This window comes from Paroedura picta, chromosome 1 (assembly GCF_049243985.1).
Source record: "Paroedura picta isolate Pp20150507F chromosome 1, Ppicta_v3.0, whole genome shotgun sequence".
NCBI classification, from domain to species: Eukaryota; Metazoa; Chordata; class Lepidosauria; order Squamata; family Gekkonidae; genus Paroedura; species Paroedura picta.
The window spans coordinates 33,149,878-33,169,313 of NC_135369.1; the positions used below are offsets into that span (position 1 = coordinate 33,149,878).

Sequence of the window (19,436 nt, forward strand, 5' to 3'; positions counted from 1 at the left end):
AACCTGGCCTCAATCATATGCTTAGCAGAAGAGCTGCATCTTAAAGCCCCTGCGAAAAGCTGACAACTCCAGCAGGGCCCTTAGTTCTCCCAGAAGCTCATTCCACCAGGCTGGTGGAAATGAGCCCTGGCCCGAAAAGGCCCTGGCTCTGTTCGAGGCCAGGTGAATGTCCCGGGGTCCTGGGACAACCAGCAGACTCATACACACAGAGCGAAGTGCCCTGCGGGGGACATAGGCATTATCTCATGAATGTGCATAGTGCAGAATTAGACATATTACTGAGCTGTTGCTATGGGATTGATTTCCCACTAGGTAAATATAACAGATTTTTAAGGTGTGTGCAATACTCTCATCCCGGGTTTGTCCTAACCTGATGCCTTAGCCAAAACCATGGAATTTATACAGTTCAGGGCCAAATCAGCCCTCCTCATCTCTTATGGTTGCCAATTCCAGGTTGGGCAATTCCTGGATATTTGGTGAAGACACTGGGGAGGGTCCACATCTGGGGAAGAGAGGGAACTTACAAGAAGATATAATACCCTAATACTGGCCTTTCCTGTCCACATTCAGACTGGTTTCTCTCCAGTGGTTCGTTGTCGAGATAAGCCCTGGATGTCCAGTTCTGGGCCCTGGGCTGCATGGCAGATGTGTCTGTGTGAATTGTCTTATACTTGCATGGTATATTGAGTATTTATTTATGAGTCATCTCATGGCGGGTACATATAACAGATCTCCACAAGATAAAACATTAAAAACTCATAATTTGATGGCAACAATAAATTAATATATAAACAATCCAACATCTTCCTTTCTCCCTCCCCCCTAGCGCCTTCGGGTCCTAAGTATATTCTTAAATGTAGAGGGTTCCCTAGAACTTCTCACCCTGGTGATAACCAAACACCTGGTGGAAGAGCTCTGTCTTACAGGCCGTGTAGAACCGTGAAAACTCCTGCAGGGCCCTCAGCTCTTTCAAGAGCTCATTCTACTAAGTCAGGGCCAGGACCGGAACAACCCTGGCCCTAGTCAAGGCCAGGTGAACTTCTTGTAAGATGTGGACTAAGAAGTCAGTACAAAATTTTCCTCTCCATGAGATCACTAGGTAACTGTTATGTTTCAGTTGACATTAAGATGACCATGCTCATCTAAGTTTATGAGAAGTTCACCACCTTCATTGCCGTCATCTTGACACATTCCACTTGTTAGCATCCTTCTTACACTGTGGTGCTCCAAACTGAACTCAGTAATCCAAATGAGGTCTAACCAGAGCAGAGTACAGTGATACCATCACTTTGAATTACCTGGACATGTCTCATTTCTTCCTGAGACAATGTGTTTGAAATACAAATAAGTTGTATAAATGCTGAGTCTGTTGTATTTAGTATATTTTCTAATTTATTTGGTTTGAAATCTGCTTTGCCAGACATCTTGACAAGCTCCTGCCCAAGTTTCCTTTCTATCCCCTGGGTATAAAGCTAGAAGGGAAAATCATTGGGAATTTGTTTTGGAGAAGTGTTTCCAATCACAGATAGTTGAGGGTTCTTGATGTGCATGTTATTCTGTTGTCCTCTTCCACATGAAAATATGCAGAATATATACATATAACATTTCATATATAAAGTAAATGTTATTCAGGCTTTTCTGTCCCACTTTTCTCACATCTAAAAAGCAGAAACATAAAATTTAGATTAGTCACATATAAAAACAGAGATGAATTATGAAATGTACATGATGTGACCTTTCAACTTATTCTGTTTTGATTTCTGTATTTGCTGTATAGATCAGAATATGGCTACACATCCCTGCTGTTATGCAACACATTATACCATTTAGGACCTATGTTATCAGGTATGCTTTATAAGTACTCTAGTTTTCTTTCTCAACAGTGTGTTGATAATTACAGTCCACTGAAATGCTATATCGAACCAGTAAGTCATCAAAAAATATTGCTAACCTGTCAGTCATCAAACAGCATTAATTAATTTATATAATGACAAGACATTTTTACAATATTATGTTTGTGTTTGTGTTTGTGCATACACACACGTACCATCAAACCATTTTCACGCTGTTATTTTCTATTCTGCATGTGATGCAGAATAAACGGTAATGACTGGGGAAGGCACTGGCAAACCACCCCGTATTGAGTCTGCCATGAAAATGCTAGAGGGCGTCACCCCAAGGGTCAGACATGACCTGGTGCTTGCACAGGGGATACCTTTACCTTTAGCTTTTGTGATGTTGCAATGGAAAGATTTTTGTATGTATGTTATATGTAGTGTCAAATACATTGTTTTTGTCTTGTTACAATATGAGGTTAATGTTGGCATGTGCTGAACACTGCAATAATCATCTATTCATGTTTTCCAAAAATTGAGACCCATATCCATGGAAAATATTTTTAAGCAGTGATAGGGAAAAATAGTTATACTGTGTCTGATATAATAGCTGTTCATATTCAGATGCAGTAAATACTAGAAACTAATCTGGCTCCAGACAGGCACAGGAAATATAACCTGATATGAAACCAATTGTAAAGAAACTATAGTCTCTTTTTTAGCTATCAAAGCCAAGCTCCTGCAATTTTCTGTGTAGCCTGGGAGTTGTAGAGTCCAAAGAAATAATTTCACTTTTTCTGTTTTTGTGGACTTAGAATACTGTGCTGGAGCCAAGAAATAGGATAGGTTAGTGGAAAATAGGAAACTTTAGGTTTTGTGTGCATGTATTTCTGAGGTAAATGGTATACTAGGTTCTAGCTGGAAAAACATGGGATCAGATTTTCATTCATTCATGAACTGTTCCTATATGAAGAAGCAGCGTTGGTTCTTATATGTCTCTTTTCTCTACCCAAAGGAGTCTCAAAGCAGCTTACAATCCCCTTCCCTTTCCTCTTCTCACAACAGACGCCCTGTGAGGTGGGTGAGGCTGAGAGAGCCCTGATATCACTACTCAGTCAGAGCAGCTTTATTAGCGCCCTGGCGAGCCCAAGGTCACCCAGCTGGCTGCATGTGGAGGAGTGCAGAATCAAACCCATCTCACCAGATTAGAAGTCTGTACTCCTAACCATTACACCAAACTTTGGACCAGTGGTTAATGTAAAATTAACATGGAATAATGCCACATATGCAAGCGTGACTGAAAAAAGGGCAAAATAAAAATGTAAATGACCAACCCCCTCCTCCCCATGCTATATTCAGAACTGGTTTGATGTTAGACCTGTTCAAATACTACTGCTGCCCCTTTTCCTGACCTCTTTTTATGCTATTAGGTACTGAGCTGTTACACTTTTAGGGTATACGTTATCCAGAAATTTTGAAGCTGTGGAAAATACACAAGGGTTTTCTCCTCGGGGTGGGGAGGAAAAAGAAGAAATTTGGGAAGATGTTGCATATATTTTAATATTTTAAACAAATTTATTTTGTTGCTTTAGTATGTAAAATAAATATTTCCCCACTTAGTTGGCATATATAATTGTACTGATTGACAAATTTATGTAATTTAAGTGTATGTGGCTTTACTTTTCCCAGACAAAATTGCAAATATACTGAGTATAAGTGAACAGATATACCAGCTTCTGCATGACAGAAAATATTTCATAAGAGCTTGTTAAGGTGTTCCCAAAAATGTCCTGGGAAGGGCAAGTACTTGTATGTTTTATGGTTTACTCTTTTTGCAAGGTTTTACATTTCTACCCCCATGAGATGTCAGGTTTGATTTTGACATCTTTGTGTGCTGGCTATAATTCAAACATCCTTTAATTTACATGAAACTCCTGCTGCCTCCCACATGTAGTTTTCTTTACCAGAGTGGTGGATTGGGAAGCCCCCTTGATGATAGTTCTGCTGTTAAGGCTTCTAGAAATATGTGGAATATTAGTAGTAATGCTGATAGCCTGCCAGAAAAAATGGTTTTGCTGATGCTATATATAAACTCATTTTCTCTTTCTTCACCATTTAGGTATTTATGTAAATTGTCAGATCAAGAATTGAGACAGAGTGCAGCCCGTAACATGGCAGATTTGATGTGGAGCACAGTTAAAGAACCATTGGATACTGCCTTGTGCTTTGATAAAGAAAGTCTTGATCTAGCGTTTAAGTATTTTATGTCACCAACTTTGACCATGCGGTTGGCTGGACTCAGTCAAATAACAGTAAGACTTTTAAAAAAAATTTAGAGGTATAGTGGTGTTAGTTTGTTGTAACAGAACTGAATGGAAGTCCAGTGGTATCTTGAAGGCTAAGATATTGCATTCCAGCATAAACTTTCCTGAGTCAGAGTTCACTGCATCAGATGCATCAATTGTACATCTACAACAGTTCATAGAATTGGAATGATCCTCCGGGTCATCTAGTCCATCCCATAGTTACAAGCAACAGGACAGGAATGCCAGTTTGAAATAATAACCAGTTAAAGGTAAATCAGTGCACTCAGAGTGGAAGAAGACTGCTCCTAACTAGGGATGGACATGAACCAATTCATGAATCAAAATCCATCACAGATTTGCCCCAGTTTTGTGACCCTTCCCAATGTTTCTCTGACTTTTGTCCAGTTGGGAGTTCTGGCTTAGAAACTGAACAGGATGGTCCAGCCATTAGCTGTTAAACTTAAATGGCTGCAAGCCATTTAAACCGTCAATTTTACTCCCTTCCCTTCCAACTGGGGGGGGGGGGCAAAATGGGCTGTTGAAATGGCAAGTGAATTGGTTTTACTTCCCCTGGGGGGAACAAAATTTATTAAAATGCCTGCCAGCCATTGAAACCTAAAATCTTGGTGGGTCTGCCTGTCCGCTGTTAGACCTAAATGGCTGATAGCAGTCTATTTCACTTCCCACGCTTCAAAGTGAGAGAAGCCAAATGTACTGCCCTAAACTGGCTGGTTGGTTTTGGTGGCTTTTGGTTTGGGAACACTCCGAACTCCAAACTGGAATTTTCTGGTTCTTATCCACCTCTACTTCTAACTGTTGAAGACGGCCAGAGCAAAATTAATAAAATTCTGTCTAAGCAAGGAAGATTTAGTACAGCCTTTCTCAACCTTTTTAACCATTGATAAATCCCTGAAATATTCTTCAGAACCACATATGGACATATCCTTACCATAGGTTCCTCTTATATTTCTGAAAGGGTGATCTGGGTGGTGCTGTCCGGGGGCAGGAGTTGACTGTCCGGCTCAGGAGCCGACTGTCCGGGTTGGAAAGGAAGCCCCTGTCCGTCCAGTGCTTCCGCTGCTCCAGCGGCCCAATCCAGATGCACCCAGCAAAGCTGGGCATGTCTGGATTGGGCTGCCCCCTACAGCGCCCGTCTCTGTGATGCATATGCTAGCCACTCACCCAGCCTCACCGCCAGTCAGCTCGCGCCCCTTGCTGCTGGCTGCTGCTGCACGGGCGCCACGGCCTTGGAGATGGCGGCCGCACAGATTAGCTGGCCGACAGCCTCGGCGCCACATCTACGCCGCCCTGCAACCCTCTGATGTGCTCCCCAACAGCCTTCCCGGCAGCGAGGTGCTCACCCCGCCTCGCCGCCAGAGTCTTGCTGCACGCCGTTGACCTGCCGCCTGGGCCTTCACCTGCCCAACCTCCATGGCTGCCTCCTCACAGACCACGCCACTCATCCACCCGGCCCTGCCCCAAGCAGTGCCCCACCCCGTTACCCTCCGCCGCCCCATCCCTGTGGCCTCCGACCCCCGCAATGCCCCGCATGCCGTCACTCACTCAGGTATGTTCCTTTACCCGCTCTTGCTGACCGTGCCGGCTAGCACCCATTGCATTCCTGAATGCAGTGGGCTTTCTTGCTAGTCCCTCAATAAATTTCCTCATTCAGGAAACCCTTTCTGGGCCATTGAAAAACACCAGGGTTTCACAAAATCCCTGTTGTGAAATCCTGATTTAGTGTGTAACTTTTAAGTATAAATAGCTAGTATAGATGTGCACTTGATACATATGATGTATGTTAAGTCATGAATGTTTATCCTGCAGTATTTTCTTTAGGTGGCACTGGAATTCATAAATTTTTAATCGTATATAAAAGTTATTAAAACTATTATGAGTTATAACCGTATTGTTTGTGAGAATTATATTTATAACAGGGTTTATATAGTTTATCATATTGAGCAACTGAATAATCTCAGTGGGACTTTTCTTGCAATGGGAGATGTTCCTGCAAGAACGTGCTTCAGGTTTATGTTTAGAGAAAGTAGGCTAAAATGTAATGCAATTGAATATGTTTACATTTTGATAAAACAGTTTAGAGAAGGACTTTTGCCTTGTGTATTTTGAAATAACTGTGCTTTGGAGAACAAAAGTTATTTTAAGTTGTTTGACATAATTTGCTATGTAGCTAACAGGTGGCAGCCATACATCAGCCAATGCTTGCAGGAGTGGGATTGTGGTGTATCTCTACAGAAGCAGAAAAGCTTTAAAGCCCTGCTGTGGTGGAGTTGGACTTGTTCAACTTCATGGCTCAGTGGTTGTTGACGAAAAATAGTACCAAGGCAGAAGTAGTGTAGAAAACACTAGGGGCACTGTCTCAGACTGTGAGCTTGACTTATAGTACACTTACCAAAGCATTGGCCCCCACAGGCATAATGTGTTTTCATTTCTTTTTACCGTGATAGAATTCTTTTTATTTATTTTTCTTTTTTTTTGCAAATAAGCCTTTCCTTATTTAAAACATTTTTAATGCCACCTTTTCACCGAATCATAAACACATTTTAAACATCTAAACAATTAAGAGACGTGAAATGATCCAATGCAATTAAAAAACACCCATCACTAGAAGGGACAATACCATTGTTGGTGGTATGCCACATGAAATGAAAACGTCTCACCTGCTGTCAAAAGACACAAACAAAGGAAGACAGACAATTCTCCCTGGGGAGTGTTTCCAAAGTTTTGTTGCCACAACAGAAGGCTCCACAATAGAGTACATTGCAATAATGTAATCTAGACATTATTATGGCATCCGCCACAGAAGCAAGATACTTTTCTGCCCCAGAAGGGCCACATATGCCTCACGTTAAAGCTGGTGAAAGGCTTCCTTGGCCACCACTTCTGCTTGTTTATCCAACTGGAGGCCTGGGCCCAGGAGTACCCCTCAGCTGTTTGAGGGGAGTGAGTGCAACCCCATCCAGAAAGGGACAATCAGTTTCCTAAATCAGATCTTCCCACCCACCACTAGCAACTCCATTTTGTTGGGATTAAGTTCATTCACTTATAACAATTCTGCTAAGATAGTGTTAGCTTGATCCATATAGCTCTAAAACTGGAAAGGGCTGCTTTTTCCTGGTCTCCGTGATGTGCTCTTAGTAACTCACTTTGGTGTCTAAATACCCATCACTTGGAAAGGAAACTTCCTGTTTTTCCATTTCTCTCCCCCCCTCCATTTGTGGTGTAGACACTTCATGAATAGAAAATCAGAAAAACTTAAATCAGGCTTGCGATAGTAAAACTGACTTACAATGCTAGTGATATGTTTCCTTATTGCCAAGCTAGGCACCCTAGTGTCCCAAAACAGTTTTGCTATCTGAAAATTGGACATATTTTCCTTCAGACTTAGATTTGGATGCCAACAGTGATGTAAACCATATTACCCTTAATAAGATTAGCTCTGTGCTCATGCTTATTTGACAGTTCTGTCCAAATATTGCATGCTGTAGCCATTTTATTCAATACCCCGTCCTTATTATATGGTGGGTTTTTCTTTTTGCTAATGAGGCTAAACAACAAATAAAAAGACGATAATTCTGACGTTAAATATGAACTATTGGAAAGTTGGCAGTGTCTTTCATCAGTGATGTGTATGAGTCTACAAGTAGAAAATAATTGTATAAAGTCTGTTGCTGGTGGGCAGCCGGTTCTGTTTCCAAATTCCTCTCAGCTGGTAAACTGTGAATCCCTCAGGGCTGTTTTACATATAAATTAATATGAGAATCAAGATATTAAACACTTCAACTTTCATTTTCTTCTCCGGTTAGTCACACTGGTCAAATAGTTACACTTTGAAATTGGATTTTCTCATTGTGATGAGCCGGTTAATGTAGCCTCCAAATACAAAAGGTACCTGTTATTATATCTATCATCCAGCTCGCAGCTGAAAAAAATACAGATGGGGGAAAATACAACCTTGTAAAGTCGCTATTTTCTAAAATAAAAATGACAAACAACCTATGAAGTAACAATTCAGATGGGGTCACCCATTTCACCCCACTTTTCCAACTAATTATTCACTACTGGTACATAATCCAGCAGCACATTTTAGCTGTTAAAGCTGAGATTGGTTACATTGGGGGCCTTCTACTCTTCTTGTTCATTTTTCCCTATGTTGGCTACATGTCCAGGAAGTATAGAGGATGTGAATATCCCCTTGGAACCTTAAACTTGAGATCCGAGTGTGCAGAATGCCTAAACTCTGATAGCATTCTTTTAGTGTTTGTACATCCTTTCCTAATGGTGGAGGGGTACAAGGACACCATTGTCTTCATCTTTTGGCCTGTGGATAGGAATGCCCCAGTTTGCATTGAATTTTCACCTGGCTCTCCCTTTCTTTTCATTAGCCCAAAGTTAAAGGAGTAGACACAGAAAGAAATCTAAAATAGAACTGAGTGGCTGGCAGATTTTCCAGCAATCATTTAAACATAACAAAATTAAAAACATCATAAGAGTAAGAACAACATAACAATTCAGCAAAGTGTTTTCAAAAACAGCATTATACCTTTTTGGGAAGCAGCAAAAATGTATCAGCTCTCAGTTCACTGGGCTGCCATTTCAGTAGGCATGTGGTTGCCACAGAAAAAGCACTCAATTGAGTTGCTATTAATCTAATCTTACTGAGGAGATCGTAAGTAAACCCTGCTGAGAGCAGCCAGGGGCTGTCACAGGCTCATAATGGGAGAGCCAGTCTCAGAAAGGAGAACAGCCTACCTTTTAGACCTTTTTAAAACTCCTCAGTGGTTATTCAGCAGCTTGTCTCAGAACTAATAAATAGCTTATTGGTATATATATATTTGCTTTATTTCAGCTTCCCAAATGTATTTGTATTTTCACAGGAAAACTGAAAAGAAAATCCCTGGACAGACAGCCGAGAGATGGGAGTATATTGCTCCCGCCTCTCAGCTGTTTGTTGGGCTTCTTCTGAAGTCCCTTTAGACATCAAAGGGATAAAAAATTGTACACTCCTAGTTTGTACCCCCATTCAACATTTCTGAACCCTTCCTCAGATTCCTTGTATCATGTCTTCAACCCATGGGTTGGTACCTTCACATCTGTTGTAGAGTCCAGTTGTTTCACGAGCCCCTATAGAGCTTCTGTCTGGTAACTGTATTTTTGAAAGACACAATGCCAGTGTGCCCATTGCACTCACACTGAAATTAGTAGCAGGATGGTGAGACAAGATCACTTGTTGATTGAAATCATTCATTCGTATCTTTGCCCTTTTACTCATTCCCCACTATGGCATGCTCCCCAATACTACTCCTGTGCTCAGATATTCTAACTCCGGATCCTTGTCTTTCTGTCACAAGCTTGTCATTTAGTGGGTCCCAGCTCTGGAGAGGTGGGAATTTCACTGTTTCAAACCAATAGTTAAGCTTTCAAGTCAGGTAGAGTCCAGTATTATAATAAAAGAAAGCAGTGTTGGGGAGATTATAATAAAAGAAAGCAGTACTGGGGAGATGTGTCTTTTCTTTAATTTGTACTTGCTCCATGTGCAATTTTCAGCCTTGAAATCTTCTGCCATCATAAGTTCATTTGTATAGAAATCATTCTCAGTTTCTCCTGGTGAACTTTACTGACACATACATTAATGTAAAAATAAAGTTGCATTAGCTCTAGCTACTTCATTTTGCCATTTTAATTATCCTTTCTTGAAGATTCAGTTTACATATTTATTTGTTCAGGTATGTAGCCATGTTGGTCTGAAGCAGCAGAACAAAGTTTTGAGTCCAGTGGCACCTTTTATTTTCTAATGAAGTGTGCTTGCACATGAAAGCTTAATCCCTTGAATAAAACTTTGTTGGTCTTAAAAGATGTCACTGGACTCAAAGTTTATTTGTATAATTTTTATGTCAGTGTTTTGTGGACAAATATACTCAAATAATCTCATCAGACCCTAGGAACTATTATTCGGAGGGGGGTGGGGTTTGCTGTAAAATTGAACAACTCACAAAACTAGACCAGCTAAAAGCTGTGGGATTGCAAGAAATTCTCCTAAAAGTGCTTCTGGAATAAATGTTTTAAAATGACTTCAGAAAGCCTGTGATAAAGAAAGCCGATGAAGCTATTGGGGAATGGTTCTGCAGTTTATGGGTAGGTATAGCGAAGGCTAACAGAGCCTGCTCAAAACTTTGCAGCATGGGAAAGAACATATGACAATGACATTCATTAAGATATTATGGATTCAAGATGCAAGGGGTTACGTGTCAAAGTCAGCTCTTTAATTGAGCTTGGAAACAGACTGAAAGCCTGTTAGTAGTTCTGTTTTAAGAGTGCTCATTGCAGCAAGAATACCTCCCTGCTTCATGTATTGTATTATACTGGGACTATTCCAACAAAAACTACTCTGAGCCATGAGGGAGGGTGGGTATATAAATATAATAAAATACTCTGACTATTGTTCTCTGAACCAGTTGAAGTCTTTCTTCAAATGCAGTTTCCCATAGAATGTGTTACAGTAGTCCAGAGTAGCTATTACCAAGGGGTGGGTGAGAGTTACAGAGTCCTGGTCAGCTTTCTCCAGGAATGGATGCAGCTGACAATACCAACCTCATCTGGTAAAATGCCTTACCAGTTTTGTCACCAGTTTATCACTATTGTCACCAGTTTATTCACGGACAAGGAATAATCTAGGATCACAGTCAGATTGCAGTTCTGCTTTCTAGAAGTTAGAAAGAGCAAGGTGGACACTTGTTCCCTTATCAGCTTCACACCCAGTCCAGTATGGATTATATTTCAGTTTGTACACCTTCACCATATCCATTACTGCCTCGAAGCACTAATTTAGCACTACTGGAGAGCTATTCATATCCGTAGAGTCATTGTTTATTACTGACAATATTATCTAAATCTTCAGATGATTTCTCAGAATGGTTTCATACTGACTTTGAGCATGTATGGAGGGAGAGACAAGGTGGATATAGTGGAATCCTCTAGGCCAGGGGGTGGAGTATGGAGCAAATGCCTATCAGTACACTGTCTGAAATCTGTCGTCCAGGAGGACCTAGGTATACCATAAAACAGTATCTCCAAAGCTTGTGCCTGTTATAGGTAGCCAAGATAGATGATAAGGTAGGTGGTAGTAAAAGCCACTAGGAAAACTAACAAAAGATGCACTTTCATGTTAGTGGACAAGAATCAGAACAACACACAGCTGGGAAAGACCACAAAGGACCGTCCAGGCCCTTCACTTTCTTGGGAACTTAAAAATCACACCCTTCTCAGAGGTGTTCATCCAATCGCCTCCTAAAAACTTCCAAAGAAGGAAATCCCACCACCCTATTTAATCTATGAACATTCCTCACGATCAGAAAATATTTTCTACTATGTGAGTGGAACCTCCTTTCCCTTTAGGGTGTGCATTAGAGGTTTGTATTTGGTTAATCTAAGCAGGAAAAATACTAGAAAAATATATCAGTATTTCCTGATATTTCAGCCAGATACATTTTATTGCAATCCAATCTCTGTGGAGATAGGGAGGAATATAAATCTAAATATAATTTTTAAAAAGATTTTTATATTTTTCAACTATCCAAAATGGCTAAGCCTTCCCCTAAGTCCTCCAAATATTGGGGATTTTTTCAAGACCAGATGAATTTGAGTGTTTAAAGGGGTTTAAACACCTTCCATGTGTAACTTGTGGCTTGGAGAAGATGTTTAAAGGGGTGGAAAACCCCTTAAACTCCTTTGGAGTTCACTAATGTTGCATTCCCTTTCCCCCCTTTCCCTCTCTTTCAGTTGAAATTAATAGAGGATGGGGACCCATGGCCTAATCCTTTTCAAACGTAGGTGTTTTTTTTTAGGAGAGGTGCTCTTAACTCAAAAAACAGCACTCCAGCTCCTGATACCCCTGGATTGATTCTCCATTAAGATTCCTTAGCCCCACTACCAACCCTATGAGGACAATGGAGCCAAAAAAATTCGACATCCCCAAATATCTGAATACCCCGTTATTGGGTTTTGGGAATATCAGGAGATACTCATATTTTCTGAATTCAGTATACAAGGTTTTCTTGGGTGGGGGAGGCTTGCACACCCCTAGTTAACTCATCCATGCAACCAGTACTGGATCCAGGTGGAGGTTAGAATGAAAAGGATCTAAATAATTGGTCTCATCTGGAAATACACAGAGTTAAGATGGCACTGCTGTTTCAAGAGTATTATTGACTAGAAATCCTTTAGGGTTTATATTTTTAAAAGTGCAGTTGTAAGAAGACTTTCCTGGGATGAAGCCCCATTGAATATATTAGAGTAGGATTCTAAGTAAACATGCTTGAGATATCTCTCTTGGGTACATATTAATATGAATGGGGCTAGCTTTCCATTAGGGCTCCAACTTCACGCTATGAAGAAGAAGAAGAGTTGGTTCTTATATGCCGCTTTTCCCTACCTAAGGAGGCTCAAAGCGGCTTACAGTCGCCTTCCCATTCCTCTCCCCACAACAGACACCCTGTGAGGTGGGTGAGGCTGAGAGAGCCCTGATATCACTGCTCGGTCAGAACAGTTTTATCAGTGCTGTGGCGAGCCCAAGGTCACCCAGCTGGTTGCATGTGGGGGAGCGCAGAATCGAACCTGGCATGCCAGATTAGAAGTCCGCACTCCTAACCACTACACCAAACTGGCTATGGTACCCTAACTCCATTCATTTATACCATTTGCTTCTCCACCATGGAGGACCCAAAGCAATTTACATAATTCTTCTCTCCTCTGAAATACAATAGACTTGTCCCAAAGTCACTCACAGCTTCCATGGCACAATGGGGATCTAAACCTGGCTTTCCTAGATGTTAGTTCAGTGCCCTAACCACTACACAATATCTCATAGGAGCTGGTGCTTTAGATTTTGCACATGTCCCCAGTTTGAGCAAAGATGAATATATGTGGTGTCTGAGAGACAGGTAGAGCATTCAGTAAATAAAACAAGGAATCACTTGATCTAGCTGTTGACCCAGCTGCCTTGTTTCCTCCTGTTATTTCAATAATCAAGGGAATATATTTATTTTATTTATTTTTAGATTTATATACCGATTCTCCTCAACAGGTCTCATGGCGGTTTACATAATAAAATATTAAAAATACAATAAAACGCCCATAATTTACCCAATTAACAGTTTATATCAGTATTTCCAGTGTAGAGGTGAGAGTGTATAGCAGTGATTATGTATGTGGCCTTCCAGTTCCAGATGCTACTATCTCATCAGTGTAGCTGCCAGTTGTACCAACTGGAAAGTACCCCCCAAACTGTATGAATGCTATTTGGCTCAACTTTTCTGTAGATGTGGGCTGACTAGCTCCCAAATCTCTAGAACAGGGGTAGTCAACCTGTGGTCCTCCAGATGCCCATGGGCTACAATTCCCATGAGCCCCTGCCAGTGTTTGCTGGCAGGGGCTCATGGGAATTGTATCCCATGAACATCTGGAGTACCACAGGTTGACTACCCCTGCTCTAGAGGCTCCTTGCTGCTACTAGTCTGAACGCACCAGGTAGTTGTCTGTTCATATCAATAGAGTCACAGCAAACTGCTTCCAGATGAACAATTTCATGGCCAGTAGAGAACACCATATCAAGAGGATATCTTGCTGAATGTGTAGGACTTAATGCTAAGGTCTGCAGTAATCAAGGCAGCCATGAAGTTTTGAATTGTTCCAGGCAGTGCAGCCTCTGTGTAGGTGCTAAAGTTCCTTAGCCCCACTAGACTTAGGATCTCTAGTATCAGTGCTGAAACAAGCTTAGAAAGGGGACTGATTAGGCAGCAAAGTGAGTAGTATTATTAAAGCAATGCTAATCTGTTTTATGAACTCATAACCAGGAATAAACAGTCAAAATTAGTGATTGATGAGAAGAGTGGCTAGTTTGTGGTGGAAAGTGCCATCAAGTTGCCGCCAACTTAGCTCCCCTGGAATTTCTTGATGTTCTCCCATTCCTGGCTCTTACCAGGCCTGACCCTGCTCAGCTTCTGAGATCTGCCAGGATCAGACTAGACATCCAGATCAAGTCAGATCAAGCACAATATGGACTCAAGCACTACCCCTCTACCATTTATCATTCAAATTATAAATTGTATTACGTATGTTTTAATTGATCTTGTGAACTGCCCCAAACCCGTTGTCATGAAGGGCGGTATATAAGTTTAATAAATAATAATACGCACACAGGTTGATTGGGAAGGTGGAAAGGAGGGTTCCATTAAAGTGTGAGATCATTTAGCAAGGTCTTCTAAATTTACTTAAAATAGTGGTGTGAAAATTGAGAGAACAGAACAGAATCATTCTGTCCATTCATTGTAGTAAAAATGAACCTTTTTTTAAACGGGAAGAGAATGAATCCCATGTTGGTTGATCAAAAAGCTGGTTGTGAGTAGGAGAAGAATGGATGAATTGATCCTGTTTTATTTGTGCATAAAAGATGTGATGGTCCTGGCAGACTGCTTCTGGAGCCTCTCCCAGGTACAGGCTCAATGTGGCTTTTCACACTGAAAGTCTCCATTGAGAGTCCTAGGATTTTAAAGATCTCCACCTGTCTCAAATTGAAATGGAAATATAATTCTTGTAGGGTAGTGAATAGTGAATACTGTCAGTGAAGAATACTGCAGTTGACTTACATACATGGTATTTTGGTTATGCCAGATTTAAAGATGTTTAAGTTAAACCAATGGAATTCCTTGTGTGTTCATAAACCTTAATGTTAATTTCTTCTTTTTCTGACTATAGAATCAACTTCACACCTTCAACGATGTATGTAATAATGAATCATTGGTTTCAGACACAGAAACGTAAGTAGGTTATTCTAATATTTCAGTATCACGTGCCCACATATTGGATATGACATTAGGTTGGGGCCTTCTCATGCAAACCCCATTCCAGTGTTACATCCAGAGTTACATAGATTTAAGTGAGATGTGAGATAGGACAGGTACCATCCACCTTGCCAGTGAAAGCAGACTCTGATTTACATTATTGCATGTGAATAGCACTTCTCGGGTTTTGAAGTTCAGCACTGTTCATCAGTTAAGTCAACGCTTTGAAAAGATTTTGCTGTTCAAATTGCCAACTTTGCACGGTAATTTTCAGAGAAGTCAGATTCAAATGGGTAGCCGTGTTGGTCTGAAGTAGCACAACAGAATCAGAGTCCAGTAGCACCTTTATTTATCTACCTATTTAAGACCAGCAAAGATTTATTCAAGGCGTGAGCTTTCGAGTCCAAGCACTCTTCCTCAGAGAAGTCGTTAAGTGTGTCTGTTGCAGCCAGAACAACAATCTTCTGGCACGTGGAATGCCAACAAATTGTGATGTGCTTATCCATAATTGACAAAGTTAGATGTGAGTGAGGGTGGAAATAGATATGTGCACACATGTGGGAACAAACAGAAGGGTGGAGGTGTTATTACAAATGGAGGCCAAAAGGACAAGATAGTAAGAGAGGTACATTTACATTACATGTACACCCAAAATCTGGGCAAAAGAGCAAACTGTTCTAGTAGCGTGTATGTGGACTAGTGTCAATGGTGATAAAGGAAGGTTCTTTTTTGGGGTGCAGAGAAGGCTGCTGACTGAGAATTATCCTTCATGCATCTGATGGAAATGGGTTGTTCACAATAAATGGTAGACTTGAAAGTACTGCAAGATTGTTTTTATTATTTATTCCGAGCACATGAAGTTACCATCAGACCACTGATCTATTAGTCATTACTTTTCCTGAAGATCTGCTGTCCACAAAATGGAAGAATGGAGGCAGAAGTAATGATGCGGTCTTCTAGAGCAGGGGTAGTCAACCTGTGGTCCTCCAGATGTCCATGGACTACAATTCCCATGAGCCCCTGCCAGCAAACGTTTGCTGGCAGGGGCTCATGGGAATTGTAGTCCATGGACATCTGGAGGACCACAGGTTTGACTACCCCTGTTCTAGGGAGTCCTGTGAATGTAGGCCCTTGATTGAATTTGGAGCATAATCTTATGCTAGAGTGCCAAAGAATATAATTCAACTAGAGATCAAGGGAAGGGAACCACTGATTTGGTGTCTTTATGAGACGGAGGCATGGACTCTGCTGAGTTGTAGGGAGGACACATAAGCCTCTGGTTTTGAACTCTGAAATTCTGTGGCTGTGCCATCTGCAGTCAAGTATCAGTGCCTTGAACAGGAAAGTCAGTGTTACTGTTTTATGTTATTAAAAATTCAGCAGACTGTGGTGCCTAGTAATAATTATTTTTCTTTTGTTATCCAATAAACCTCTTCCTATTTTTTTAAAGACTGGTTTCCTGTGTGCCTATAGCTTCACAGGTCTGAACACTGCTGGCCTGGAAGAGGGGCAGTGGTTCAGGGGGGACCTAGGTTGGAGTCTTGATAATTCCCAAGCCATAAGCAAAGGCAGGCCTGGATAAATGTATGCAGACAACAGTGTCAGGACTATTTCTGCCCAGAAAGGGCTGTAGCTAGTATTCCAAATGAAGTCGCTATACAATAGATTCTTTTAGTGCTTTTCGTTATAAGACTGGCTGTGCCAAGGCCAATCTTATCTCCTATGGACCAGGGATCCTCAGCAATACTCTTGGGGAGATATAAGGGAAAAGGCATAAACGTTGGCGCCTAAACGTTGGCGTTTAGGACTTTAAAGGTTAACCTCAGAATCTCAAACTTGATTTGGCCTCTAATCTGGAGCCAGTGCAACTGGGAGAACCCTGATGTCATATGTGCCATCCATTGGGTCCCCATGAGCAGGGGTAGTCAACCTGTGGTCTTCCAGATGTTCATGGACCGCAAATGCTGGCAGGGGCTCATGGGAATTGTAGTCCATGGACATCTGGAGGACCACAAGTTGACTACCCCTGCCCATGAGGAATCAAATTGCTGCATTTTAGACCAGTTGGAGTTTCTGGAGAAGTCTCGAGGGAAGCCCTGCATAGAGTTGCAGAAGCCTAGAGATGAGTGTCTCATGGATCATTTCCATTTTCAGAGTGATTGAGAGAGAGGTAACTTCCTTTCTTAAGAGTGCTAATGCTGGCAGCAATGAGTCTTAGCATAGAGAACAGCTACTGCTGTCCAGGTCTATTCTAACAGAACTGTTCTGGGAAAGGAAGAACTGGTGGACTCAGATAAATGCTTTGTAAATCCCTTTTCAGGAATTGTAGTAGAATTACCGTATTTGCTGGCGTATAAGACGACTGGGCGTATAAGACGACCCATCAACATTTCCACTCAAAATACAGTACTATGGGCCACTATGGGCAACTATGTCTATCCCAACTGAAGTGCACCCGGCGTATAAGACGACCCCCCCACTTGGAGGCATGTTTTTCAGGGGGAAAAAGTAGTCTTATACGCCAGCAAATACTGTAAGTGTTAGGAGTATGCTTACCATGAGCCCCTACCTGCATGGTGCTGGGAGAGGGGCTCATGAGAACTGTAATCCATGGACATCAGGAAAGCCAGTTTGGCCACCCCTGTGTATAATGGAAAATTATTAATTGGATACAGTGATTCTCTTCTGCTTGTGAGAAGTTTTACTTTTCTGGAATGAGATTCATACCTTAGAAGGAGTGAATAGGTTCTGATCCTGTTATTTAGCTTTCCATTGGTCTTTCAGCAATAGGTGAAAAACTAATGTAAAGGACATGTTCATGGTGGCTAGCATTATAAAATTTGTATGTAATATAGATACCGTGGTGTAATGCTTAAGAGCAGCAGGTTCTAATCTGCAGAACCGAGTTTGATTTTCCGCTCCTCCACGTGCAGTCTGCTGGGTGATTCTAGGCTAGTTTTCTTCAGTTGTTCTTGCAGAGTAATCCTGTCGGAGCTCTCTCAGCCCCACCTACCTCTCAGGGTGTCTGTTGCAGGGAGAGGAAGGGAAAGGTATTTGTAAGCCGCTTTGGGACTCCTTCGGGTACTGAAAAGCGGGGTATAAAAACCCAGCGTTTCTTTTTCTAACCCTGTTATTATTTACATAGGAGTAAATCATGCTGAATTTAATGGATAGGTTTAGATTATCTTTTTGGCATGACTGAGTTAAGACTGCCTTCTAAATTGCTTGTTAGGTACTTTGTTTATATGACAGTTCTGTTTCAAATTTCAAAATTTTCTGTTACATTGTTTCATGGATGTTTCATCCTGTCAATTTATTTACATTTTGTAATCCACTCTGTGAGACAGATTATAAATATCTAAATATATTGCCTTTAGCTTAAATGAATTCTTAGTTAGAATTCTGATTTCTTTGTTTGATAATGAAACTTAGCTTGAATTTAGAAAATAACCTTTTAAAGTTGTAAACATGAGAGTAACTGGTAATGGCTAATACTTTGTTTAGGGGAATCAACATAGTATAGTTTTGTGTGTGTGTGTACATATACATATATACACAGAGAAAGATAGCATGAACATTAATGTATGCTTTCCCCCTCTCATGTAGGTCCATTGCAAAAGAGCTTGCCGACTGGCTGATCAACAACAATGTAGTAGAGCATATTTTTGGACCAAATTTGCATATTGAGGTTAGTTCAGAATTTTTAAAAGGTTTACAAGAAATGAATCTGTTTTTGTTCCTGATTGTTACTTCTGTCTTAATATTTTCTAGATCATCAAACAGTGCCAAGTGATTCTTAACTTTCTTGCTGCTGAAGGACGGCTTAGTACACAGCACATAGACTGCATATGGGCAGCAGCACAGGTACATGCATATTTATAGAGGAGACAAATGTGTATCTCTAGTTGTCTCTAGTTTACTGTTTGCCTAGTTTCTACAGTATTTGGTGCTTTGATATTTAATTACTTCCATGAGCTGCTCTCTCTTTTTGATGAGAATATTACCTACAGATCTTGGGGTATTTCTAATGTTATAAAATTCTAATTAGCATACAGTAGAACACATCCACACACACCTAAAAAGTTATAGCTATAAGTCATGTGTTGAAGTGAGGATTTGCTTTATATTCTTCTGTGAAAGGGAATATAGAATGAATTCTGCCCTACCATGTTTTGCAACTCTTTTAACACTTCTCAGCCTTTTGGCTAAGATTATGTGTATGTGTTTTGCAACTGCAGGCGAAAGCAAAGGAGTTGCCCAGATCTCCCCAAGCTTTTTATGCCTCTTTGCTGTTTAAATGCATCCGTGCGCTTGTGCACATATACAAAGACACACACAGAACCACATAGAGCAGCAGTCCGCAACCTTTCTAAGGCTGTGGACCGGCGGTGGTGGGGAGGGCAATCGCGCGGCTGCGCATGCACGGCCACACAAACGCT

General features: G+C 41.1%; 1 protein-coding gene across 4 annotated transcripts in view; it reads left to right on the top strand.

Moving 5' to 3' along the window:
• The window catches only part of USP34 (ubiquitin specific peptidase 34), a 136,094-nt gene that overhangs the window by 33,689 nt on the left and 82,969 nt on the right, over positions 1-19,436 (top strand). For all 4 annotated transcript variants that reach the window (XM_077332835.1, XM_077332845.1, XM_077332852.1 and 1 more), the window contains exons 6-10: positions 1,778-1,845; positions 3,955-4,147; positions 14,912-14,973; positions 18,604-18,685; positions 18,769-18,861. In XM_077332835.1, the coding sequence (XP_077188950.1) occupies positions 1,778-1,845; positions 3,955-4,147; positions 14,912-14,973; positions 18,604-18,685; positions 18,769-18,861 (498 nt within the window). The remainder of the gene's footprint in view (positions 1-1,777; positions 1,846-3,954; positions 4,148-14,911; positions 14,974-18,603; positions 18,686-18,768; positions 18,862-19,436) is intronic.